The sequence below is a fragment of the Macaca thibetana genome, chromosome 5 (genome assembly GCF_024542745.1).
Source record: "Macaca thibetana thibetana isolate TM-01 chromosome 5, ASM2454274v1, whole genome shotgun sequence".
NCBI lineage: Eukaryota > Metazoa > Chordata > Mammalia > Primates > Cercopithecidae > Macaca > Macaca thibetana.
In genome coordinates this window covers 3,799,798-3,826,617 of record NC_065582.1, presented here as the reverse complement: position 1 = coordinate 3,826,617, position 26,820 = coordinate 3,799,798, and the positions used below count along the sequence as shown (strand labels likewise).

Sequence of the window (26,820 nt, the reverse complement as noted above, 5' to 3'; positions counted from 1 at the left end):
AAGGCTCATTGTCTCAGATGAGACTTTGGACTTGGACTTTTGGGTTACTGTGGAATGAGTTAAGACTTTGGGGGACTGTTGGAAAGACATCATTGGTTTTGAAATCTGAAAAGGACGTGAGATTTGGGAAAGGCCAGGGGAAGAATGATATAGTTTGGCTCCATGTCCCCACCCAAACCTCATCTTGAATTGTAATCCCTGCATGTTGAAGGAGGGGCCTGGTGGGAGGTGACAGGATCATTGGGGTGGTTTCCCCTGTGCTGTGTTCTCATGATAGTGAGGGATTTAAAAGTAGCTGTTTCCCCTGCACATGCACACTCTGTCTCTCCTATCACCTTGTGAAGAAGGTGTCTGCTTCCCCTCTGCCTTCCATCATGATTATAAGTTTCCTGAGGCCTCCCCAGCCATGGGTAACCGTGGGTCAGTTCAACCTCTTTTGTTTATAAATTGCCCAGTCTCAGGTAGTATCTTTACAGCAATGTGAAACTGAACTAATACATCTGGGAAATTCTTTTTCTCTCCTTCCTTTCTGAAGGACAGCTTTGCCTGATATTATATTCCTGGTTGCCAGGTTTTGTACTTTCAGTACTTTGAATATATCATCCCATTCTCTCAGCCTACATGATTTCTGCTGAGAAATCCACTGATAATCTTATGAAGCTTCCCTTGTATGTGAAGAATTGCTTTTCTCTTGCTTCTTTGAAAATTCTTTCTTTGTCATGGTGAGGATCTCTTTATATTTAATCTATTGGAGTTCTTTTGGGCTTCATAAATCTGGATGTTTATTTCATTTATGTCTCCAAATTTTGAGAGTTTTCTGTTCTTATTTTTAAAAATAAGTTTCTGCAACTTTCTCTTTCTCTGCTTCTTCTGGAACTCTTGTCATGCATATTAGTTTTCTTAACAGTGTCCTGTAATTTTTGTCAGCTTTCTGCAATCTTTATCATTCCTTTTATTACTCTGACTGGGTAATTTCAAATGACCTGTATCTGAGTGTGCTGATTCTTTCTCCTGCTTGATCAAGTCTGCTGCTGAAGATGTTTGTGAATTTTTTCAATTCAGTCATTGTGTTCTTCAGTTCGAGAATTTCTGTTTGGTTCTTTTTATGGTTCCTATCTATCTTTTTGTTGAACTTCTAATTTTGCTCATGTATTATTTTCCTGATTTTGTTTACTGTCTATCTATATTGTTTTGTAGCTCACTGAGCTTTCTTAAGATAATTATTTTTAACTCTTTGTCATGCAGTATAGATCTCCATTTCTTTAGAGTCGCCTCCTGCTGCTTTATTTTCTTCCTTTGGTGGTTTCTTGTTTCCCTGATTATTTGTGATCAGTGTGGCCTTGCATTGAAGTAGGTACCTATTTCAGTCTTTACATACTAGCTTCAGTAGAGGAAGCCGTTCACTAGTCAGATTGACCAGAGATTATGGGTGGGCTGTCTGTTGGGGTCTATGCATAGGATTTCTGTTGGAGTTCTAAGGTAGGCAGGGCTGGATTCTGGGTTCATTCATTGTGGTTGTCTGTATTCTGTGCACAAGGACTGGCTTGAAGCATGGATCCTTGAGGGCTGACTTGGCACTGAAATGAGCCTTAAGCCTGAGTCTGCAGGGGCCAGCCTAACATGGGGATCACCTAGCACCTGAGTTCATGGGGACAGACCTGTTCCTGAGTTTATTCAGGCTGTCCTGGGACCAGGGTCCACTGGGGTGAGCCCAGCATCTGGGTCCACATGGCCAAGATCTCTGGAGGCTGACCTGGTGCTGGATCTGCAGGGGATGGCCTGAATTCTAGGCCCATGGGTACCAACTTGGAGCCTTGGGCTGCTGGGGCTAATGTGGAGGCTAGAGTCTTGGGGGCCAGGCTAGAGCTGGAGCAGGTCTGAAGTCTAGGTCTTCTGTGGCCACCTTGGAGTCTAGACCCCCAGGGGCTGACCTGGTCTGGGGTGAGCATGGGGCTGAGGCCACAGAGGCCAGTCTGGCCTGTGGCAGGCCTGAATCCTGGTGCCGGGGTTTACTGGAGTGGGCTTGGTGCTTGGGGTCTGTGGTGAAGGTGGGTGCTATCTTAACTGTCCCTCTTCCATGCAAGAGGGTATCTCTCTCCATGCTGTGCTGCCCAGGCTTGAAGGTGGGGTGACACTGGTAATGTGAAATTGTCCTTCCTATGCACTTCAATGTGTCTTTTCTTACTTCTGTGCTGCAACTGGGTGGTATAACCTCTCACCTGATTCCTGAGCTCTAGTGAAGTTATTTTCGTGCATGGATACTTATTCAAATTGATGTTTCTGCAAGGGATGAGCACTAGAAACTCCTGTTCTGACAAACTCCTATTCCGGTTCTTGCTGACATCACTCCCTGAAATAGTTAATATACTTAACAGCTGAACACGGATAGGATGTTCACGGAATATGTTGACAGGACAAAAAGTTGAAACTGTTGGCAGAAACCCAAAGTCAATATCGAAGCCAAGGAAAACATTGCCTGCGGTGCCACATTAGAACAGCTTGAAGACCGTTCATTTTTAAGTGACAAGAGACTCACCTCCAAGAAGCAATTGTGTTTTCAGGTAGCAAATTTCTATTATTCTGATTGTTTCCAAAGAAACTATAATTTTTAAAGTATAGTTTTTTACTTTATGAGAAAATTAGTCATTTATATTCTAATTTCCTGAGTATATAGATAGTAGAGAAGGAACTAATATTCCTTTATGTAGAAATATTTAAATGTAAGATGACTTTAAATCAAAAAGAATACTTGATTGATTTAAAATTTTTAATTGGGCTTTAATATTTTCAGAGGTTTTCTTTACTTAGGGATTTTTGGACTGACATTATTGCCATTATTTATTAATTTTCTTTTTGCTCAAATCAAGAGGTTTCATAACTGTTTAATCTCTCTCTCTACCAATTCCCTTTCCAACATTACTAGCCACAGAGTTTGCCAATCAACAATAAACACAACAGTAGTCTGGAGGTCTCAATTTGTATCTTGGGAAGCATTATAAACTTTCCAACTCCCTAGACACAAATGTAGAGAAAAAAACCCCTTGTTTTCTATACCAGAAACTGTGTGCTTTGTCTTGTAATTCAGACATTTACCAGAAGATCTGTATCACCTTAAATTAAGATTTATGTTAAATGCAGTCTAAAACCAACAGAGTTATGTATTGTTTTCTTTTTTAGAATGATTTTATTCAAGCAAGCAACTTATTTCGTTTCCTTGTTTGCTACAGTTTCCTGTGGTAAGTGAATTATCTCTAAAGCATGAAATTCAGGCTAAGACAGGAGTAGCCAAGCAAGTCGCACCACCTCTGGAGAAAGCTATTGAACATACAGCTTCGGGGATGGAGATAGTCCCTGATGATTCAGGACACGTGTCTATTTAATGTTCCAGAACAAGTACGACTTGTGAGATATATTGCTGTATACATACATTGCAGACCAGAGGAAGGAGCTCAGAAGCGGGAATGTCTTGGGACTTGTGTTAATAAAAACTTCTGTTCACAGATGACACTCTGCAAAACAAAACTCAAAACAAAAAAATTACTCCTCTATTTTTATCAACATTAAAAAATTAAACATTATCTGAAATTTCAAAAGAGTGCTGGGCATTATATAGTGTCTGGGTCCAATCCAAGTATCTGTTAGGTACATGATACATAGTTTTACTCTGGACAGCCAGGGAACCATTTCAAAAATGAAAGTACCTGGTTTAAATTTAACTTAGCAAACCAGGCATTTGGATAGTTCTAGGTGAATAACTTTCAACACTAGATTTCGATCTCATTTCTCTATTAATATCATTAATTTTTGGAGAATAAAAATGATTCTGGACATTTCATTAATCGCTATAGAGGGAGTTTTCTCTGTGTCCCCACAAGGCATGATTCTGAGTCTATGGTGACTTAAGAGGGCCACATAACAATGAGTATTTAACTTTCCTCTCGTATGGCTACAATAAACGTCTACAGGGAAGGTTTACATTCATAAAGAGACTACTTTTCCAGGAAAAAAGGCTTTGATTCCCCCTAAATCACAACTCCCCTGTGTCTGTCCCTCAACCCTGATTGCTTTTCTAAACCGTAATTTACCAACCCATGTGCAAACCCACTGAAAACTGAAAAGGAGCATGAGCCAGGGATACTGTGAACCACGGCCACCTCCAGGTGGTTTCTCATTTTCTGTTTTTTTTCTTCTGGCAAAATAAATCATGATTATGGCTAGGAAAATTAAGGATGTAAATAAGCAAAAAACTATAAACTACATATTGCATGTAGTCCCCAAATTCAGAAGCAGTCGTTGTTAAACATCTTTTGTTTAGTCTTTCAGATATTTTTCTACATATGCCTATTTGCACATTTTACAAAAAAGAGTTATTAACTATGGATACTCTTTGACTTGCATTTTCCACTTACAGCTACCTTTTGGTGCAAATAAATGACATTTTTTGGAGCTTGCTATTCTCTTTTTATGGTATGTTTGTGTGCACATTCTTATGCACTTAGTTATTTCTGTAGAATACATTTTTTGAAATAAAAATACTAGATTCAAAGGTATGAATATTTTAGAAGGTTTTATGGTGTGGCATCATGAAATTATCTTTCAGAAAAGTTACTCCCTAGTTGACTTCTTCTACCAGCTAATAATAGAGTCCTCACTTACCCCACTTAGGCCAACTCTAACAGGCTTCTGTTGCTTTGCATCCCGACATGTTTATCTTTCTGGAAACAGTATCCTAATTTATTTCTGCAGAGCTACTGCCTCTCAGTTTTGGTCCATGTGGTTCTGGTGACCCTGACTCTTCTGCTGAACCAGGAAGTGCACACATCCTGCTGACTGCAGTGACCCAATCAGAGCCAACATCTTGCAATGAAGCGTTTGTTTAGACGTCTAGAAATAGGACTCTTACTTTTTTTTTTTTCCAATTTAACTTGAAACATAAGAGAATACAGAGGCCTGAGCTGCTGGTCCTATTTTGCTACTATGTGGAGCTTGAGAGTAATGGTAACACCATGACTGGAGCAAGCGGAAGGAGACTATTGTCCACTGATGCTATCCGTTGAGCACAATGTGGGGTTACTCCTTAAGCCAGAGTCACCATGGGCTTTTTGGCTCCTGAACCAATAGATTTCATTTGTATTCAAGCCACTTTGTACTAGGTTTTCCATCATTTGCAATCAAAACCAGTATACAAATACTGGTTATTTAATTTTTCATTTTTACTAATCTCATGGAAAACTGGCTTCTAGTTGTTTTAACTTGCCTGTATTTGTGATTCTTCCCATTTTCGTGTACTTACTAATCACTTCTATTTCTTTTGTAAATTATCTTTTCATATTTGTCCACTAATTCTTTAAAATTAGAGTACTTTTCTTCTCCTTATTGTTTATGTAATTGTTAAACAAGACTGAATAACCTGCCCAAAATCCGTGGACATGGGAGCCCATGTGAAAGCTTTGAAAGCCACCATCATTATGAGATAAACTATATAACAGTACTTTACATATGCTCCAAAATACAGTACAGACACGGCTATCATTGTCATGATCATCATTATCAGCATGATCACCAACTTAGGAGGATAAGCAAGAACACCTACTAGAAGTTTCTTTCCATTCAGCAACAAAGTTGGCGTTTTTCTAGTCACTCCCTTCCCTGACTGAGTCACATGGCAGGTCACAGAGGCTCAATGGCAGAATGGGAAGCTCTGGGCCAGCACCAGCCATTGTGTGCATCCTTGCGTGTGAACCTAGGTGCTGGAAGAGGAGTGACTGCTTGATAATTATGAGTCAGTCAAAACCACCAACTGTCTGACAAAACAGACCTCTTTGTAACCTGTATTGTCACTAAACCAATGCCTCCATGCTTTGTGCATACATGAAATCTAGGCAATACACTTGTATTCCCCAAAGCTTCCATTTGAAGAGATCTGTGCTCTTCCCAAATGTAAACCTTACCCGAGAGGTGGTCATCTGGCCGCACCTCTGAGAGGGATAGAAGTCTTGCTGTGTTGGGTGGTCAGACTGGGGCTCAGGGCCAGAATTCCCAGGGGGTAGGATTGTGCAGAGAAGATGGCACTCTCCAGTGCTTAATAAAATGCACGTGGTCTAAGTTGCCCATTCCCTCAAAGGCAATAAAAAAATAGGTACTATTTAAATTGAAGAGTAACTACTGCCCCAGCGAATGGACAGGTTGTCATCGGAATAGCCATGGTTAATGCCCCAGCGAATGGACAGGTTGTCATCGGAATAGCCATGGTTAATGCCCCAGCGAATGGACAGGTTGTCATCGGAGTAGCCATGGTTAATGGTCAGTTGACTGACTGAAATGAATATGCTGGCTGACCAGGAAAGCTCATTAAGCAGACTTGGAAGAGAGTCTTTCCAGGTAAATCCACATTTACAAATTAAAGCAGTAATGACACCTAATTCTCTAATAATAGGTGGGGTGCAGTGTATTTTAGAGCTGGGAATAATTCCAAACAGCAAATAGTTCAAAATTTACTTTCCATTTAGCATATGCATGCATTTGCTTAAACTATCTTAAAAATGAGTAAAAAATATTGTCAGTTTGCTTGAATCATACTGAGATGCGGAACAATATTTAGCACTGCATGCTAGAAAAGGACGCAGGATTGGGAGTCAGGGCTGGGTGACTGTCGCAGGATTTTCATAAGTGTGTGGATCTTGGGCAAGTCTGTATGCCCTGAGATTCAGTTATTTAACTTTCTTTCAAAAAACCTAATCCAGATGCAGATAACAAAACCTGCTTCTAACTTCCCTTACAGAATTGTGAGAAGCTGGTGGAGATGTTTGTAACCAAAGTGTTTTGAAAATAGAGCAAATATTATTCTTTTTAAGGCATGATATTTTCATAGCATGTCAGGCAACAGGGAAAAACTAAGTTAGGATTTTATTTTATTGTGGGTAATTTATGTGCAAATTTTTGTGCAATTTAATGAAAATAAGCCAAAGTTTTAATGCAGAAGTGCCCAGAAAATTAAATAACAATCTACATTGTTCAAATGGTTGCCTTAATATATTTTATTTTCTCAGCATAATTAGAATTATATTATACAGGTCTTGGAGTAGTCAGTCAGTGGGAGAAGTTAAGACAACAGATATCTTTTTGTTAAAATTATTATTTGAATTATCTCAAATTAACTTTTATGGTTCTATCACAGGATGTCTGACTCAAGTATATGAAAACGCCTTCTTCAGAGGTGGGGATGTAGCTTCCATGTACACCCCGAACGCCCAGCACTGCCAGATGATGTGCACATTCCACCCAAGGTGTTTGCTATTCAGTTTTCTTCCAGCAAGTTCCATCAATGACATGGAGAAAAGGTAAAAGTTGATATTTCATTATTGGAGAAGCCATTTTTCTAAACTGAATCGGTTTTGTGCAAAGAGGTGTAGTATAACTGAGAGTTCTGTCTCAGACGGGGTTCAAGGACCAGCTTCAGCAAAATCCCTTCAAGTGGTTCTTACCAATGCAGATTCCTCGGCAGCAACCCAGATTTGCTGAACCAAAGTTTCTTGGGACTAGAAATTGCATTTTAAACAATCACTGTGTTTATTTAAAGTAGTAGAAGTTAGTCATTTTCTATTCAAAGCCTCAAAATGCTTGAACATCGTTGGGCTAAGAGATTGTCTCCAGAAAGCGTCTAACAGGCGAACATTTCATCTGAATAAAGAAACAGACTTAACTGTGTGACCCGTGATCACATTAGTGGCTAGCACAGTCCGAAGGAAATAACGTAAGACAAGCATTTTGTGGAGAATATAATTGAGAAACATCTAGAACTTGTGATTTTGGGACAGGGCAGATCTGAATGACGCCTAAAGTGAGCCAGTTTGGGCACCTATGGCATGATGCTATGTATGGTATGTGTGTGTTCATGTGTGCTTGTGCTTGTGTGAATATGTATTATTAACTGGAGATTTGTAAAAGTATTGGAAAAATACTACTTATGATTTTTTTTTTTTTTTGAGATGGAGTCTTGCTTTGTAACCCAGGCTGGAGTGCAGTGGCACGATCTTGGCTCACTGCAACTTCCGCCTCCCAGGTTCAAGCGATTCTCCTGCCTTAGCCTCCCAAGTAGCTGGGATTACAGGCACGCACCACTACATCTGGCTAATTTTTGTATTTTTAGTAGAGACGGGGTTTCACCATATTGGCCAGGCTGGCCTTGAACTCCTGACCTTGTGATCCACCTGCCTCTGCCTCCTAAAGTGCTGGGATTACAGGCGTGAGCCACCGCAACCGGCTGTAATTACAATTTTTATTACATCAGAGAGATGCTTATTAATCACAAGCTACAGTTTCATCTTAATGATTTTCATTTTGAATAAGAATAAGCTTTTCTTTGTTCTTCCCATTTCCATATTCATAACTCTTTTCTCATCTTCTCCACGTGAGTTTGTGAACTAGAAATTGGATAGTCATTCTCTGATCCTACATGTTAAACTTGTAGAGAAAACCCAGATTGTATGTGAGGATCATCATCTTAAAAGTGGAGGTAGGTTCTAGAATTCTTATAAATAATGAAATTAACATGGAGGCTGACATTTGAGACAGAGGGAAGTCTTTCATTAAGTGCAGACTACAAGGAGTTAATAAGCAAGATGAACACACAATATACAGATCCAGCTCTTATCACTAAGTTAATTTTTTAAGTAAATGAAAGTATTTGCAAAAATAATTACCAATTAAGGACATAGTTGCCTGAAAGTTTAAGAATACAGGAAAAGTCATTAACTCTTCAATGTGGTTGACTTCCTGTACTTAAAAAATGTGAGTGTAAAGAAAACGCAATGCTGAAGTTAAATATTATGGGGATGTTATAAAATTACCTCTAAGAGTGTTCTTTCCAGCAAGTTTTGGGGAAGCTATATTATTTCCCTTATTCCTGGTTTTATGTTAGTGTATAGAAAATGCTAGACATTTCCTCAATGTATGTTTGTTGTTCTACTTCCTAAATAAAGCTACTTTTAAAACAGGTTTGGCTGCTTCTTGAAAGATAGTGTTACAGGAACCTTGCCAAAAGTACATCGAGCAGGTGCAATTTCTGGACATTCCTTAAAGCAGTGTGGTCATCAAATAAGTGGTAAGCTGCGAATTTCTTAGCTACATTTGAGTTAATATTGAATCTACCTTAGAACAGCTTTTGCTAAAAGTCTGTACTGCTACAGCCTTTTGGAAGATAAAGATAGAAGATGGGGCAGTATTCTGGACACAAAAGAGGGACCCATATTCATCTGGACACTTCTGTTGTCTTTATCAATCGACACATATTTAATGAGCCTCTATTATTTATGAGGTTAGCACTCAAGTGTAAGATTTGCAGAAAATGAATCCAAATAATCGTGTCTCCTTGTTTCCAGATAAGAATTTTTAAGAAAACACGAGGGAACATCTCTCTCAGGTTCACGTGAGGGTAATTTTTATATCAGTGATTCTCAACCGGCAGTGATTTTTGTCTCTTCCGTTAGGGGACATTTGACAATGTCTGGAGACACTTTTGGTTGCTATGACTAGGGAGGGCGTTATTAGCATTTACTAAATAGAGGCCAGAATGCCTCTCTCATTTACTAAGAAGAGGCCAGAACGTTCGAATGCTGCTGCCCAACCTTCTACAAGGCACAGAGCAGTCCTCCACAGCAAATAATCTTCTGGCCCAAAATGTCAACAGTGCTGACATCAAGAAACTCTGATATACCATTAGGCCCAAACTGAAGAACTGGGTTCTGCGAATCTTGCTAAGAATAATACTTCTTAAAGGAAACTTGAGGACTAGGATGCTAGAGAACTTTGATTTTACATCTGAAGCTACTGATGTCTTGGGAAATAATTTCCAACACTATCCTAATAAATTTAAGACAAATGAACTATTTCTCAAACATGACTGGGACTGATCAGAAAGTGAGAAGTGCTGAAAAGATTCAACTGATGGGTTGTCGGAATCTTAAAATAGCTGTGCTGTGATTCTATGTGTGACTATACATCATAACTATTTTATTTGTATTATGCACAATTAATTTTGTAGGTTCAAATTTCAGATGTTTTTAAATTTGTCATCCTTTCCTCCCTCATTGATATCACCCCTTCAATACATACACACTTTGAGCCTGCTGTTTGCATGTTAACCAGTTATCAAAGGATGGCAAAGCGTTCGTTATGAATATGGGCCTGACTTAGCCAGTGTAATAAGTGTAGTCTACCTGAGGTGGGGTACATTTCCTGTTTTATAAGACCAATGTGTATGTTCATCTAATTTGGTATAAAGTATTCAAGGAAGTGCTGTTTCCAATTGTTGTATCTTATAGCAAAATTTAAAGAAAAAGTAATATTGTGCCTTCCCCAATATTCCTGTTATTGTTAATGTATTCTAAAACTCAGTGTTACTCACTTAGCTTGCTTTTAATGTTTTTTTCTAACTTCATCATCTTAAAGTGAAAAATTGTTCCCAAGTACATAAAATCTCTACTTTCAGGAACAATTCTAGTCGAAAGCATTTAGAGCTTTCATATGAACACTTACAAAGTTGTTATTTGTGAGAGTCCCATCCCAACTCTTAGCCTACTCTTTTCTCACATGCAGAAAAATTGGAAAGAGATTTCATTTCGACCGTCTGCAAATTCCTGTGTTTAAGAACCACTGTGAATAATCCACCTCCCTACCCAATTCCCAATTCGACATGCAGTTTTCCTGACAGTTTGTATGTTTTCTGTCTTTCCCACCCTTAAATTTAGTTTTATGACTTCAACCACACTTCTTAGGAGTGGAAAGTTACCTGTAATAGATTATGGTTTATTCCACATAATCTTGGGGAATAAAACTTTAAAAAAGTTTATGGTTTATACTTCTGGTTTACATTACTTCCTTAACCAAAAGTCTAACTAAGAAATTTGAATATTTTAAAAAAAAGAGCCTAATTTTGCTTCCTTGTCTGTGAAAAGAATTATCTATATCTTTTGCATGTAAGACAAATCTCAGTGAAAAGGGTGCTTAAATAGAAGTTAACACTATTTTAAAGCAAGAATGGAAGTGGCTTCATCATGCATAAACAACAACTCTCCACATTTTGTAACGATTGATCCAGATGCAATTTGTAGTCAGACAGGAGAAGTTGAAAGCAGAGAAAGAACACTGGGAGATACAGAAGCTCCTTCATTCAATGCAAAAGGTCAAAGGCACATCAGTTTCTTTAATAATGCAAACCTCAGCACACATGATCAGTGTCCTCATTATTATTGCCTTGTTTATTTCCCACTGCTCACTGTTAATTTCAACGTGAAATTTACCTGTATTGCTGCATGCATCTTGCAGTTTAAGAAGCGAAGTAACCCAATTTCCAAGCTAGTGCTTTCAGGAAAATACTGGATTGTATTTACTTCGAGCAGAGTTTGATAATTTATGGACATCATAAAAATTTTAAATCCCTTAATTAATATAGCAATTGCCAAAACTGGGCTGTTATCCTTCTAAACTACCGGCCCAAATGGTAGTGGGATCCGTCTAAACTACCGGCCCAAATGGTAGTGGGATCCTTCTAAACTACCAGCCCAAATGGTAGTGGGTATCTAATCTACCTCTAGAAAGAAAATGGACTGTGTTTGCTCTATTTACTTTTTCTTGTACAGCTTGCCACCGAGACATTTATAAAGGAATTGATATGAGAGGAGTCAATTTTAATGTATCTAAGGTTAGCAGTGTTGAAGAATGCCAAAAAAGGTGCACCAATAACATTCGCTGCCAATTTTTTTCATATGCCACACAAACATTTCACAATACAGAGTACCGGTGAGTACAATTCATGGTGTTTGTTCTTTATATTAGTACCCCCAGGATTTCACTGTATTCTTCACAACCTCTTTTGTTCCCAAACTAAAAACCAAACAGGGCTTTTACTCCTAACCACTTTCCTTATTTACTTACTCTATTTTATATTTTTATCTTCTTTTTTTTTTTTTTTTGAGACGGAGTCTCGCGTGTTGCCCAGGCTGGAGTGCAGTGGCGCAATCTCGGCTCACTGCAACCTGTGCTTCCTGGCTTCAAGCAATCCTCCTTCCTCAGCCTCCCATGTAGCTAGGACTACAGGCACCCACCACCACACCTAGCTAATTTTTATGTTTTTACTAGAGACGGGGTTTTACCATGTTGCTCAGGCTGGTCTGGAAATCCTGATCTCGTGATCCACCCACCTGGGCCTCCCAAAGCGCTGGGATTACAGGCATGAGCCACTGCTCCCGGCCCTTCATTTTAAAGTTAAATAATTCATTTAATTTCATTTGTTTCTCTACTCTTTTCCTCTGGCAGGTAATTGTACCCCATCTTCAAAGCCTGGCATCCTCTTCCACCACTTCTCCAAAGGCTGATTCTTTCAGGTCTTTCCTCAGATACCGTCCCCTCCAAAGGGCCATTTCTGAGCATTCTCTTTTAAGCCACATTCAGCTCTGTTTATTTCATTCGTAGAGCTAATCACAATTTGATTTTAACTTGTGAATTTCTTTCCTTATTTTTAAATCTCATTTTTGTTAGCATAGATGTATGGGGTACAAGTGTAATTTTGTTACCTTGGTGTATTGTACAGTGGTAAAGTCTGGGCTTTTGGTATATCCATCACTGGAGTCACGTACATTGTACCCACTAAGCAATTTGTCATCACCTGCCCCTTTCCCACCTCTCTATCACCTTCCCAGTCTCTACTGTCGATCACTCCATGCTCTTCTCAGTTGTGGTGTCATTTTTCCTGAAGCGAAATTTCGGTGTCATTGTTTCTGAAGTCATTTTCTGACGTCTGTGTCATTTTTTGCTTTCCTGAAGTGAATTTTGGTGTCATTTTTCCTGAAGTTCCATTTGCCCCACGCATAGGCCTTACTTATAGAATGAGGGTTTAGTGTCATGGTGTCTCCTGCCTCATTCTCACCCCAACTTTCCCTTGACCCCTTTGCGAGGAGAAGGATGTCCATTTGATTAATAATGCAAACCCCTAACCCACTCATTATCAGCATCATTGGTTTTTCCACTGTCTGTTTGAATACTAAATGTTACCTGGACTGCTACCTCCGCCTCAAAGTGCAGGAAGCAAAGTCACCTCTTTTCTTCCCATTCAGGAACACTTGCCTCTTAAAGCACAGTCCCGGAGGAACACCTACCACTATAAAGGTGCTGAATAACGTGGAATCTGGATTCTCACTGAAGCCCTGTGCCCTTTCAGAAATTGGTAATTGTAGGACCACTTCACCTTGTGATTGTAGTAGGCGGAATAGGACCCCCCAGAGATGTCCCTGTGCGGAGCCCCGGTACCTGTGCGTGTGTTCCCATAGCTGGCAAAAGCGTTTCTATCAATGGGATTCAGTTAAGGACTTTGAGATGGGGAGTTTACTCTGGATTTTCTCGATGGGCCCAATGTACTCACAGGATTGGGTGCTCACAAGGCTAATAAGAAAAAGGGAGAGGCAGAAGGGTCAGAGGCAGAGAGAGGTTTGAAGGTGTTACACTGCTGGCTTTGAAGATGAAGGTCCATGAGCCAAGGAATGCAGGTGGCCTCTAGAAGTTGAAAAGGGCGAGGAAACAGTTTCCCTGTGGAGCACCCTGGAGGAACAAGCCCTGCTGATGTCTTGATTTTAGCCCAGTAAGACCCAATCTCTAGAATGGTAAGATAATAAATTTTTGTTGTTTTTAACCACTGAGTTTGTGGTTATGCCCCTATAGCTGCAGTTATAGGAAACTAGTACAGTGATATTGTTATAGGTACAATGATATTGTAGCAAAACTGTAAGGACCTTCCTTGGTTGTGTCCCTATCTAGGGAAATGACTCTACCGGGGGGAGGGAAATAACATTCTGTCGTGTCACACATAAAGCTAATTTCAATGGAATTGTCCAGAAAATTGCCATGACATTCCACCTCATTTAGCGTATCAGGATGTTAATGACAAGATGTTACTGAAACCAAATCCCTTACTGCCAGTTCTCCGCAGTAGTGGGTGCTGGCTCTGTGCCTGGCCCTGTATTGGGTGCTGGGCTAGGATTTCCCTGTGGAAGATTGGGAAGGTTGGTTACAAGGTGTCTATTTTCCTGTCTCCTCTTTGTGACAGCACACCTTCTCCACGGTGCGTGCCAGGTTCACGTGTACTGGTGATGTGATTTTAACGTTCATATTATTTTTTTCCGGGAGAGTTTTTGAAGGCTGCCAGGAGGCAGGACTCGATGCAAGCATGGTCCATTCTGTACCCAGCACTGTTGCTGGAAGGATTTGCTGCACTTACCCAGGGAACAGGCAAGCTCATGCCGTGGTTCTGGGCTGTCACAGCTGCTGTCCACACCTGGGAGAGCACCCTGGATGGCTCATCTCTGTACTTGCTTTCTTGTTAAATTGCAGTGAGTTCACATGTGATTTAATCTGATCAAATGGCCTTTACAGACTGGTAAAAATCTGGCTGTTTCAGGCAGTGTTTTGAGCTGCTAAGGGCATGGCTTTTCACTGAGTACGTGTTCCCCGTTCCTCAGGGAACACCCAGTAGCTACGTGCCTCCTCAACCTGGAGTAGGGCTGTCTCCTGGCCTCACTGCCCAGATGAGATTCATAAGTTAGGGATAATCTGTAGTCATCACTACAGGTTTGTCCTTAGTTTCACCATGGATTTTTCTAATTTTACAAACAAAACCCCTAAGGCTCCTAGAAGGAGGGCAGAAGTGAAGGTGCTTGGGGGTCATATAGCTGATGAGCTGAACGAGAACTTGACCCTTGGGTCACACAGATTTCACATTGCTCACTCCCCATTTTGATTTTTTAATGGATTTAATGGTGTTTTAAAGTCTCCTGCCTCTCAACTCATATAAATTCATCATATTTACAGATTTCCTTCTCTTGCGGTCCATCTTCCTGCATAGATCTTGACAGATGTCAGGGTAATCACATCTTCCCAGTTAATTTAACAAAACCGTTTGCAATTCTGATATGGGAAATCTACCATATGACTTATTAATTTATCAATTGAGGTGATAAACATATTTTTCAAGCCAAAAGTAGGAGAACATAAACTGGAAAAAAAAGTTTTTTTTATTTTTTATTTTTTTATTTTTATCACCTCTGGGGAAGAAAATCTGATAAATGAACCTGGTTGATGAAATTGCAATTAGTGGGAGCAACATCATGGTTTCTATTCTGAGAATAACCAGATGGTATACTTGAAATAGAGAATGTCCTAGAAATCAACTGGTTGCTTGGCCAAAATATCTATAAACAGTGCCCGACATATTAGATAGGAAAAGCAAAGTAAAAGCAATTTTAATAGGTTAGGACATTGGGCTGAAGTATTGCATATATTTAATGTCACGTGCATCTGTGTGAAGAGACCACCAAACAGGCTTTGTGTGAGCAATAAAGCTTTTTAATCACCTGGGTGCAGGAAGGCTGAGTCCAAAAAGAGAGTCAGGGAAGCGAGATAGGGGTGGGGCCATTTTACAGGATTTGGGTAGGTAATGGAAAATTACAGTCAAAGGGGTTGTTCTCTGGTGGGCAGGGGTGGGGGTCACAAGGTGCTCAGTGGGAGAGCTTCTGAGCCAGGAGAAGGAATTTCACAAGGTAATGTCATCAGTTAAGGCAGGAACCGACTATTTTCACTTCTTTTGTCATTCTTCAGTTACTTCAGGCCATCTGGATGTATGTGTTCAGGCTTAGGCCCAGAGACCTGACATTCCTGTCTTCTCATATTAATAAGAAAAATAAAATGAAATAGGAGTAAAGTGTTGGGGTGGCAAAAATTTTGGGGGTGGTATGGAGAGATAACGGGCGATGTTTCTCAGGGCTGCTTCGAGCAGGATTAGGGGTGGCGTGGGAACCTAGAGTGGGAGAGATTAAGCTGAAGAAAGATTTTGTGGTAAAGGTTGATATTGTGGGGTTGTTAGTGGGAGCATTTGTCGTATAGAATGATTGGTGATAGCCTGGATATGGTTTTGTATGAATTGAGAAACTAAACAGAAGACATAAGGTCTGAATAAGAGAAGGAGAAAAACAGGTATTAAAAGACTAAGAATTGGGAGGACCCAGGACATCTAATTAGAGAGTGCCTAAGGGGGTTCAACATAATTAGTTGCTTGGTTGCTGAGTTTTTGGGCTCTATCCTTGACAGAGTCCTCCTTCTTAAGTTGGAGGCTGAGCTTGGTGAGGTGTGTTTTTAAAAGACCATTAGTCCTTTCTACCTTTCCTGAAGATTGAGGAGAGTAAGGAGTATGAAGGTTTTACTGACTACTAAGAGCCTGAGAAACTGCTTGGGTGATTTGACTAATAAAGGCCAGTCCATTATCAGATTGTATAGAGGTGGGAAGTCCAAACCAAGGAATTATGTCTTACAGAAGGGAAGAAATGACCACGGTGGCCTTCTCAGACCCTGTGGGAAAGGCCTCTACCCATCCAGTGAAAGTGTCTGCCCAGACCAAGAGGTATTTTAGTTTCCTGACTCGGGGCATGTGAGTAAAGTCAATTTACCAGTCCTCTGCAGGGACAAATCCCCAAGCTTGATGTGTAGGGAAGGGAGGGGGCCTGAACAATCCCTGAGGAGTAGTAGAATAGCAGATGGAATACTGAGAAGTGATTTCCTTGGGGATAGATTTCCACAATGGAAAGGAAAAGAGGGGTTTTAAGAGGCAGGCTAGTGGCTTGTAACTTACATGGAAGAGGTTACGAAATGATGACAGAATAGAATGGGCCTGTGAGGCTGGAAGGAGATATTTTCCTTGGTCCAAGAACTATTTGCCTTGTGTGGGAAGAGATCGATAGGTGGAAGTTTCAATGTGGGAGTAGATGGGAGTGACCGATTAGAGGGAGGAAAAACTGGCCGTGAGGGACAGAAGTTGGAATGCTAGCTGCTTTTATAACTACCTTATCAGCATGGGTGTTGCCTTGAGCAATGGGATCTGATGCCTTTTGATGGCCCTTGCAGTGAATGACTCCAGCTTCCTTTGGACGTAAAGTGGCCTTGAGAAGAGTTTTTATTAAAGAGGCATTAATGATGGAGGACCCTTGCAGAGTGAGGAAACCTCTTTCAGCCCATATAACAGCATAGTGGTGCAGGATATGGAAGGCATATTTAGAGTCAGTGTAAATATTGATGCATAGTCCCTTTGCAAGAGTGAGGACCTGAGTTAAGGCAATGAGTTTGGCTTGCTGAGAGGTAAGTTAAGGCAATGAGTTTGGCTTGCTGAGAGGTAGTGGAGGGGTGCAGAGTGGTAGCCTCAATGATAGATGTAGAAGATATTATAGCATACCCTGCCTTTGCTGGTGGGTGGAGATTAGGCCTGGTGGAACTGCCATCAATAAACCAAGTGTGATTAGGGTAAGGAATAGGAAAGACAGAAGTATGGGGAAATGGAGTGGATGTCAGGTGGATCAGAGAGATACAGTCATGGGGATGGGGGCCAGCCTAAAACAGTAAGGTCAAGTTGTTTCGACAGAAAGCCTACAGGGCATGGTCCTGGCTCTTGTGTAAGAATTTTGACTGCACAGCCCTGTACTTTGGTTGTGTGTAATGAAAAGGGTTGGGATGAATTAGGGAGAGCTAGTGTGGGAGCAGCTTCTAGTGCTGTTTTTAAGGAATGGCAAGAGGAGTGGCTAAAGGATTTAGGATCTATGGGGTCAGCTAGGTTTGCTTTTGTGAGTTTATATAATGGTTTAGTTAGGATGGTAAAACTAGGTATCCAAAGGCGGAAGTACTTAATGCCTAGGAAGAAAAGGAGTTGTTGTTTTGTAGAAGGGGTTGGGGCTTGGGAGATTAGCCAGACATGATCAGCAGGGAGAGCACGTGTGTTTTCATGAAGAATTATGTCCAGATAGGTAATGGATGAGGAAGAAATTTGGGCTTGACTGAAGTAATGGGGGCTGTCTGTGAAGCCTTGCAGCAGTACAGCCCAGGTAATTTGCTGAGCCTCATGGGTGTCAGAGTCAGTCCAAGTGAAAGCAAAGAGAGGCTGGGATGAAGGGTGCAAAGGAATAGTAAAGAAAGCATGTTTGAGATCCAGAACAGAATAATGGGTTATGGAGGGGTTGTGGAGGGAGGTATTGAGGATAGGAGAGTATATATCCACTGGGTGGATAGGCAAGACAGTTTGGTTGATAAGGCACAGATCCTGAACTAACCTGTAAGGCTTGTCTGGTTTTTGGACAGGTAAAATGGGGGAATTGTAAAGAGAGTTTATAGGCTTTAAAAGGCCCTGCTGTAACAGGCAAGTGATAACAGGCTTTAATCCTTTTAAAGTGTGCTGTGGGATGGAATAGTGGCATTGGGCAGGGTAAGGGTGATTAGGTTTTAATGGGATGGTAAGGGGTGCATGATCAGTCGCCAAGGAGGGAGCAGAGGTAACCTACACTTGTGGATGAAGGTGGGGACATAAAAGGGGAGGATGCGAAGGAGGCTTTGGGGACAAGGGTGGCAATGAGGTGTGGCTGTGGCCTAGGAAAGTCAGGGAGGCAGATAATTTAGTTAAAATGCCTCAACCTAATAAGGGAGCTGGGTAGGTGGGGATAACTAAAAAGGAGTGCATAAAAGAATGTTGTCCAAGTTGGCACCAGAGTTGGGGAGTTTTAAGAGGTTTAGAAGCCTGGCCATCAATACCCACAACAGTTATGGGAGCAAGGGAAACAGGCCCTTGCAAAGAAGGTAATGTGGAGTGGGTAGCCGCTGTATTAATTAAGAAGGGGACGGACTTACCCTCCACTGTAAGAGTTGCCCAAGGCGTCTGTGATGGTCCAGGAGGCTTCTGAGGCGATCAGGCAGCGTCAGTTTTCAGCTGCTAAGCCGAGAAGATCTGGGAAGGAGTCAGTCAGAGAGCCTTGGGTCAGAGTTCCAGGGGCTCTGGGAGTGGCTGCTGGGTGAGTTGGAGAATCCAATTTCCACTGGGGTCCCACATAGATGGGACATGGCTTAGGAGGAATCCTCGGCTGTGGGCATTCCTTGGCCCAGTGGCCAGATTTCTGGCACTTGAAACAAGATCCTAATGGAGGAGGTCCTGTAGGAATGCTTGGCCACTGCAGCTTAGGCATTTTGAAGTTTTTGTGTGCTGGAGATGTGGCTGGGTTTTGTCTCACAGCAGAGGCAAGGAATTGCAACTCAGAAATATGTTGCTACTTCTCTGCCTCTACTCTATTATTGTACACCTTGAAGGCAAGGTTAATTAAGTCCTGCTGTGGGGTTTGAGGGCTGGAATCTAATTTTTGGTGGTTTTTTTTTAAATGTCAGGAGCTGACTGGGTGATAAAATGCATATTGAGAATAAGACAGCTTTCTGGCCCTTCTGGGTCTAGGGCTGTAAAGCATCTCAAGGTTGCTGCCAAATGAGCCATGAACTGGGCTAGGCTTTTTATATTTGATGAAAAAGAGCCTAAATGCTAACTGATTTGGGAGAGGTCACATAAAGAAGAAGGAGCATTAATCTTGACTATGCCTTTAGCTCCAGCCACCTCTTTAGGAGGAAATTGTTGGGCAGGTGAGAGGGCCAGGTGTGAAGCCGGACCGGGTGTGAGGAAGGGAGGTGATAGAAGGATTATAGGGTGGAGGAGCAGAGGCTGAGGGAGAATTGGGACCTGGCTCAGTCTGGCAAGGAGCAGCCTGGGGAGGAGGGGAGAGGTCAGATGGGTCCATAGAAAAGGAAGATTGGAAAGACTCAGCAACGCTTGGGGTTGGGATTGAGGGGACAGGCGGGAGGGAAAGAAGGAAGATTTGGGATGAGTTGCATTGGGAACAAAGACTAGGGAGGGACTGACGTGTAAAAGACTGCCTGGACATCAGGCAGCTCAGACCATTTGCCCATTTTACAACAAGAATTATCTAGATCTTGTAGGATGGAAAAATCAAAAGCGCCGTTTTCTGGCTATTTGGAACCATTGTCAAGTTTGTATTGGGGTTAAGCGGCATTGCAGAAGAAAATAAGGCGTTTTGGTTTTAGGTCAGGTGTGAGTTGAAGAGGTTTTAAGTTCTTGAGAACATAGGCTGAGGGAGAAGAAGGAGGAGTGGAGGGTGGAAAGTTGCCTATAGTGAATGAGGCAAGCCCAGAGAAAAGAGAGGGTAGAGACACGGAGAGAAGGGGTCAGGGTGCTTGCCCCCCACGAAAGTGGTGCTTGCCACTAAGGGTGAAGGATCAAGGCAGGCATCCCTAAGGTGATCAGACACCTCTGAAACATGGGCGCATAATCAAGCAGGTGTCCCTGTAGTGATTAAATGCCAAGGGAAGACTGTCTTCCCGAGTCCATGACTGGTGCCAGAGTTTTGGGTTCACAGATAAAACGCGTCTCCTCTGTCTCTACCAGAAAATGAAATGAATTGAAATTAAGAGAAGGGAGAGATTGAAGGATGGCGCCAAGATTAAAAGGAGAAAGAGGTTGAGGGATAGTGAGAGAGATTGGATAAGAGAGTAAAAAGAGGCCGTTTACCCAATTTAAAATTGGTGAGATGTTCCTTGGGCTGGTTGGTCTGAGGACCAGAGGTCATAGGTGGATCTTTCTCACAGAGCAAAGAGCAGGAGGACAGGGGATTGATCTCCCAAGGGAGGTCCCCCAATCCGTGTCACGGCACCAAATGTCATGTGCACCCGTGTGAAGAGACCACTAAACAGGCTTTGTGTAAGCAATAAAGCTTTTTAATCACCTGGGTGCAGGTGGGCTGAGTCAGAAAAGAGAGTCAGTGAAGGGAGATAGGGGTGGGCCGTTTTATAGGATTTGGGTGGGTAATAGAGAATTACAGTCAAAGGGGTTGTTCTCTGATGGGCAGGGTCGGAGCTCACAAGGTGCTCAGTGGGTGAGCTTCTGAGCCAGGAGAAGGAATTTCATAAGGTGATGTCATCAGTTAAGGCAGGAACTGGCCATTTTCACTTCTTTTGTCATTCTTCAGTTACTTCAGGCCATCTGGATGTATGCGTGCAGGCTTGGGCCCAGAGACCTGACATTTAACATGAATAAATGTGAAGTTCTTAGAATCATACATACACATTGGAAAAGATGGGGTTTAATAGCACTTTATAAGGAGACTTGAAGAATGTTTGAGAATCCACCATGAAGCTGCTGAAAATATCAAGAAAATTTAATTCTTATGTATATAAATAATGTGTCTGTTTTACATGAATTCCCTCTATCAAGTTTGGTATTTTAATATAGCATATATTATTTTTTCATAGTAGATTTAAAATTTTTGATGTATAATTTAGATAACATAAAATTAACCCTTTGAAAGTGTACAACTCGGTGGTTTTTAGTATATCCACCTGATTTCACAAGAATCACCACTATCTAGTTCCAGAACATTTTTATTACCACTGAAGAAAGACTGTATCCATTGGCAGTCTTTCTCCATTGCCTACTCCTCCAATCCCCTGGCAACCACTAATCTACTTTCTATGTCTGTGGACTTGACTCTTCGGGACATTTTACATAAATGGAATCATGCAATGCAGCACATTTTGCATATAGCTTTTTTCATCTGGAGTGTTTTCAAGGCTCATTCATATTCTAGCATATATCGGTACTTTGTTCCTATTTAGGACTAAATAGTATTCTATTATATGAATAAACCATATTTTGTTTATATACTTAGTTTGATGAACATTTGAGTTGTTTCTGGATTTTTTTTTTTTTTTTTTTTTTTTTTTGCCTCTTATGAATAATGCTGCAATGGACAGCAGTTTTTGTGTAGGCATACATTTTAAATTATCTTATGTATATACTTAGGATTAAAATTGTTGGATCATACAGTAACTCCATGTTTAACTTTTTGAGGAAGTGTCAAACTGTTTTTGAGAGCAGCTACACAATTTTACATTCTTACCAGCAACAACTGAGTGCTTCAATCTCTCTACAACCTTAACAACACTTGTTATTGTCTTTTTTATTATTGCCTTTCTAGGCAGTGTGAAGTGGTGTCTCACTGTGGTTTTGATATGTATTTCCCTAATGACTAATAATGTTGTGTATCTTTTCATATGCTTATTATCAATTTGAATAAATTCTTTGGGGAAATCTCTGTTTAAATCCTTTAGCCATTAAAAATAATTGTGTTATTTTGTTTTCATTGTTGAGTTGTATGAACTCTTTATATACTCTGGATACTACACTCTTGTAACATATATTATTGGCAAATTTTCTGTGCATCTGCAGGTCATCTTTTCACTTTAGTGATGGTGTTCTCTGAAGCGCAAAAGTTTTTAAACTTGATGAAATACAGTCTGGCTTTATTCTTGCATGTGCTTTACCTAAAATGTCAAAACCTAATTCATGGTTATGAAGATTTTTGCGTATGATTTGTTCTTAGAGGTTTATAGTTTTAGCTCTTACATTTAGGCATTTGATGCATTTTAAATTAAATTTTGTATATGGTGTAAAGTAGGAATCCAACTTAATTCTTGTATGTGGATATTCAGTTATTCCATTGTCTTGAAACTTTTTTCAAAATCAATTTTCTATAAATGTAAGAGTTTATTTTTAGACCATCAGTTCTATCCCATTGACCTGTATGTCTGTCCTAATGCCAGTTACACACAGTCTTGATTACCATAACTTCGTAGTAAGTTTTGAACTCAGACAGTCTGAGTGCTTTTATTTTGTTCTTTTTCAAGATTAATTTGGTTATTCCGGATCTTTTGCATTTCCATATGAATTGTAGGTTGGTTGTCAATTTCTGCAACCAGAAGGCAGCAGGATTTTGACAGAGAGTGCATTGAATCTGTAGACCAATGAGTATCAATAGAATTATGTGTTATCAAATTTAGTAAACTACGTAAACGATAGGAACACAGCTAAAATAAAACTAAGATATAAGATCGTATTAATGTAATGTTAATAAAAGTAGATTGTCTCCCATTCTAATTTTAATGGGCACAAGGCATTTTTGTTAATCACTTCTTATTAAATAATTTTTTATAATATTCAGGAAAATACAACAACAAAAAACCCTTACATTCCAAAGGCCTCAGAGTCAGAGTAATAGAAGGAAAACGTAAACACATGCTGAGTAATGCAAACATTTGGCAACGGTGGTGACTGGAGCTGGGAGCACAGCTTTTATTTCTCTGACATAGGAGTTTGCCTCTTAGAGTTGGACCAGTTTTGCCTTCCTCTAAATGACAAACAGTTTGGAGGTATTTTAAAGGACGTTTTGTCACTTAGGATGTTTAGTACCATGAATAATATAAATAGTCATAATTCCTTAATTACGATGACAAAATACAAGCGAATTTAGCATCGTGTGGTTTCCTAAGGAACATCTCTCCTGAGTTCACAGGTTGTCACATGAACATCTTCCAGCATCTTGCCTTCTCGGATGTGGATGTTGCCAGAGTTCTCGCCCCAGATGCTTTTGTGTGTCGAACCATCTGCACCTATCATCCCAGCTGCCTCTTCTTTACGTTCTATACGAATGCATGGAAGATCGAGTCACAAAGGCCAGTATGCATGGCTGGCACTTGCTGCTGTACTTTCATCAATTTTATTTTAGAGTCTGAGTTTTTAAAAGTTTCCTTCATTTCCCTCAAAACACTTGGACCTGCAGTTTAAGTAGGTACTTTTCTGCCAGGTGCAGATTAGTTAAGAGATTAGCAGACTTCTCTGCTTGTCTTCTCTTACTTTAAAACACAGGTTACCGGACGGGCGCGGTGGCCCACGCCTGTAATCCCAGCACATTGGGAGGCCGAGGCGGGCGGATCATGAGGTCAGGAGATTGAGACCATCCTGGCTAACACGGTGAAACCCCGTCTCTACTAAAAATACAAAAAATTAGCCGGGCGAGGTGGGGGCGCCTGTAGTCGCAGCTACTCGGGAGGCTGAGGCAGGAGAATGGCGGGAACCCGGGGGGCGGAGCTTGCAGGGAGCCAAGATGGCGCCGCTCACTCCAGCCTGGGCGACAGAGTGAGACTCCGTCTCAAACAAACAAAAAACAAAAACAAAAAAAACACGTTACCATTGAATCCAGGAAGCAATAGGCATGAGAACAAAGAAGGATCTGACGCCTTTGAATGAAGATTCAAAACATGATCTTCATGTTTTGTAATAGCTTGGCGTAAAAGCCACTCCCTGGCAGAATATCCCTTAAGCTTTTTGCCTCTTCCCTTTGTTTCAGAAACTAGAGCTCTGTTTATTCTGATCAAGGCTCTGTCCCACTCTCTTTATCTCAGATAACCCACCCTCTTCTACACACAGCATGGAGCTAAGAGAAGGGTGCCTAGTTATGGAATATCATCAGCAGCATAAACTCCCAGAATTTCTTCTTTGATTTGTTTGTTTGTTTGTTTTTCCAGTTAGAAGGTGGAACTTCGTCACTGTCCTCTCTTCAGGTTGTCTGTGCCTATTAGTTTTCTCCAGAGGGAGATGTGGTTTGATTTACATTTAATCTCTGCAATTTATTAGAGTCCTGTAGTCGGATTTACTTGGAAGAGAGTTTCCCAAAAGAATAAAATTTGCCAACTTCCTTTTTGGGTGTGAGCTGCTTTTGTATTTGCCTAATGCCTTTAATGCAAACTTCTTTCTTTCTCTCTTGCTTTTTTATAAAAATTAGAAATGTTTGTTTTCTTAAAACATCTGAAAGTGGCACACCAAGTTCCTCTACTCCTCAAGAAAACACCACATCTGGATACAGCCTTTTAACCTGCAAAAGAACTTTACCTGGTAATGTGATTCAATAATAATATTACATAAAACGTAACATATTTCATGACTTAACAGCAACAGTGTTGAAACAATCCACAAGGTAACAGAAACTTGTGTAAATGTCGTTCATTGCTTTTCTCATTTGGTATCTTTTCATGTTTATAATTGACACAGAACCCTGCCATTCTAAAATTTACCCGGGAGTTGACTTTGGAGGAGAAGAATTGAATGTGACTTTCGTTAAAGGAGTGAATGTTTGCCAAGAGACTTGTACAAAGATGATTCGCTGTCAGTTTTTCACTTATTCTTTACTCCCAGAAGACTGTAAGGAGGAAAAGTAAGGGACATTTTATTTTTCATGATCATTTCATATTCTTTTTCCCCTAGTGAAGGCTTACTCTTTCTACTGTTCATTTCATCTAGGTGTAAGTGTTTCTTAAGATTATCTTCGGATGGTTCTCCAACTAGGATTACATATGGGACACAAGGGAGCTCTGGTTACTCTTTGAGATTGTGTAACACTGGGGACAGCTCTGGTGAGTAACCTCACTTTTTCATGGAACTGTAAGGGATGTCTGTCATGTTGATAGTGTGCTTAGTCTTAAGGAATTATATGTCTTGTTCTCCTTGGTTAGAAGGGACTTTGATTCACTTCTAATTTCAACCATTAGCATCAACACTCTTGTTTCAGTCTGCACAACAAAAACAAGCTCACGCATTGTTGGAGGAACAAACTCTTCTTGGGGAGAGTGGCCCTGGCAGGTGAGCCTGCAGGTGAAGCTGATGGCTCAGAGGCATCTGTGTGGAGGGTCACTCATAGGACACCAGTGGGTCCTCACTGCTGCCCACTGCTTTGATGGGTAAGTGTTGGATGCATCTCATCCAGAGTCTTACCTTGACTTTTCATTTTGAAGGGTCTGTGATCAGCTGCTTCACCGTCATGTGACTTTATGAATAGAGACGTGTTAAAGCAGGGATGGTATTCACAACATTTAACTAGCAGAGTCCAAGCACTGACCAGTCTGACCATCATAACAGAGTGTGGTCTCTGTACAGGACTGATGGCCCTGGGTGGGTATTCTCCCACAGAAAGAGAAACAAACACAATACACCACTCCTCCAACCCACCACCCGCCACCAATCCCACCACCCATCCCACCACACAACCCACCACCCATCCTGACACCAATCCCAACACCAATTCCACCACCAATCCCACCACCACCCACCACCAATCCCTCCACCAATCCCACCACCACCCACCACCAATCCCATCACCAATCCCACCACCAATCCCACCACCACCCACCACCAATCCCACCACCAATCCCAGCACCCGTCCCACCACCAATCCCACCACCAATCCCACCACCCATCCCACCACCACCCACCACCACCCACCACCACCCACCACCAATCCCACCACCAATCCCACCACCACCCACCACCACCCACCACCAATCCCACCACCAATCCCACCACCACCCACCACCAATCCCACCACCAATCCCAGCACCCATCCCACCACCAATCCCACCACCAATCCCACCACCCATCCCACCACCAATCCCACCACCAATCCCAATCCCACCACCACCAATCCCACCACCAATCCCACCACCAGTCCCACCACCACCCCACCACCAGTCCCACCACCAGTCCCCACCACCACCCACCACCAATCCCACCACCAATCCCACCACCACCCACCACCAATCCCACCACCACCCACCACCACCATCCCACCACCAATCCCACCACCACCCACCACCACCAATCCCACCACCAATCCCACCACCAATCCCACCACCAATCCCACCACCAATCCCACCACCAATCCCACCACCACCCACCACCAATCCCACCACCACCCACCACCAATCCCACCCACACCAATCCCACCACCAATCCCACCACCACCCACCACCAATCCCACCACCACCTACCACCAATCCCACCACCAATCCCACCACCAATCCCACCACCACCCACCACCCATCCCACCACCAATCCCACCACCACCCACCACCAATCCCACCACCACCCACCCACCAATCCCACCACCAATCCCACCACCAATCCCACCACCACCCACCACCAATCCCACCACCAATCCCACCACCACCCCCCACCAATCCCTCCACCAATCTCACCACCACCCCCCACCAATCCCACCACCACCCACCACCAATCCC

General features: G+C 41.7%; 1 protein-coding gene across 2 annotated transcripts in view; it reads left to right on the top strand.

The window, feature by feature from the left end:
• The first annotated feature begins 2,380 nt into the window (after positions 1 to 2,380).
• KLKB1 (kallikrein B1) overlaps positions 2,381 to 26,820 on the top strand; it is a 31,832-nt gene continuing 7,392 nt past the window's right edge. Inside the window, exons 1-11 of one of the 2 annotated variants that reach the window (XM_050791578.1) lie at positions 2,381 to 2,561; positions 3,178 to 3,236; positions 7,178 to 7,340; positions 8,997 to 9,103; positions 11,640 to 11,799; positions 13,113 to 13,222; positions 23,265 to 23,424; positions 24,534 to 24,643; positions 24,800 to 24,962; positions 25,049 to 25,161; positions 25,317 to 25,485. In XM_050791578.1, coding sequence (XP_050647535.1) covers positions 3,179 to 3,236; positions 7,178 to 7,340; positions 8,997 to 9,103; positions 11,640 to 11,799; positions 13,113 to 13,222; positions 23,265 to 23,424; positions 24,534 to 24,643; positions 24,800 to 24,962; positions 25,049 to 25,161; positions 25,317 to 25,485 — 1,313 coding nt within the window. In that variant the 5' untranslated portion in view covers positions 2,381 to 2,561; position 3,178. Of the gene's footprint in view, positions 2,562 to 3,177; positions 3,237 to 7,177; positions 7,341 to 8,996; positions 9,104 to 11,639; positions 11,800 to 13,112; positions 13,223 to 23,264; positions 23,443 to 24,520; positions 24,644 to 24,799; positions 24,963 to 25,048; positions 25,162 to 25,316; positions 25,486 to 26,820 lie in introns of those variants that run through there. The other variant, XM_050791579.1, reaches the window with a different exon arrangement.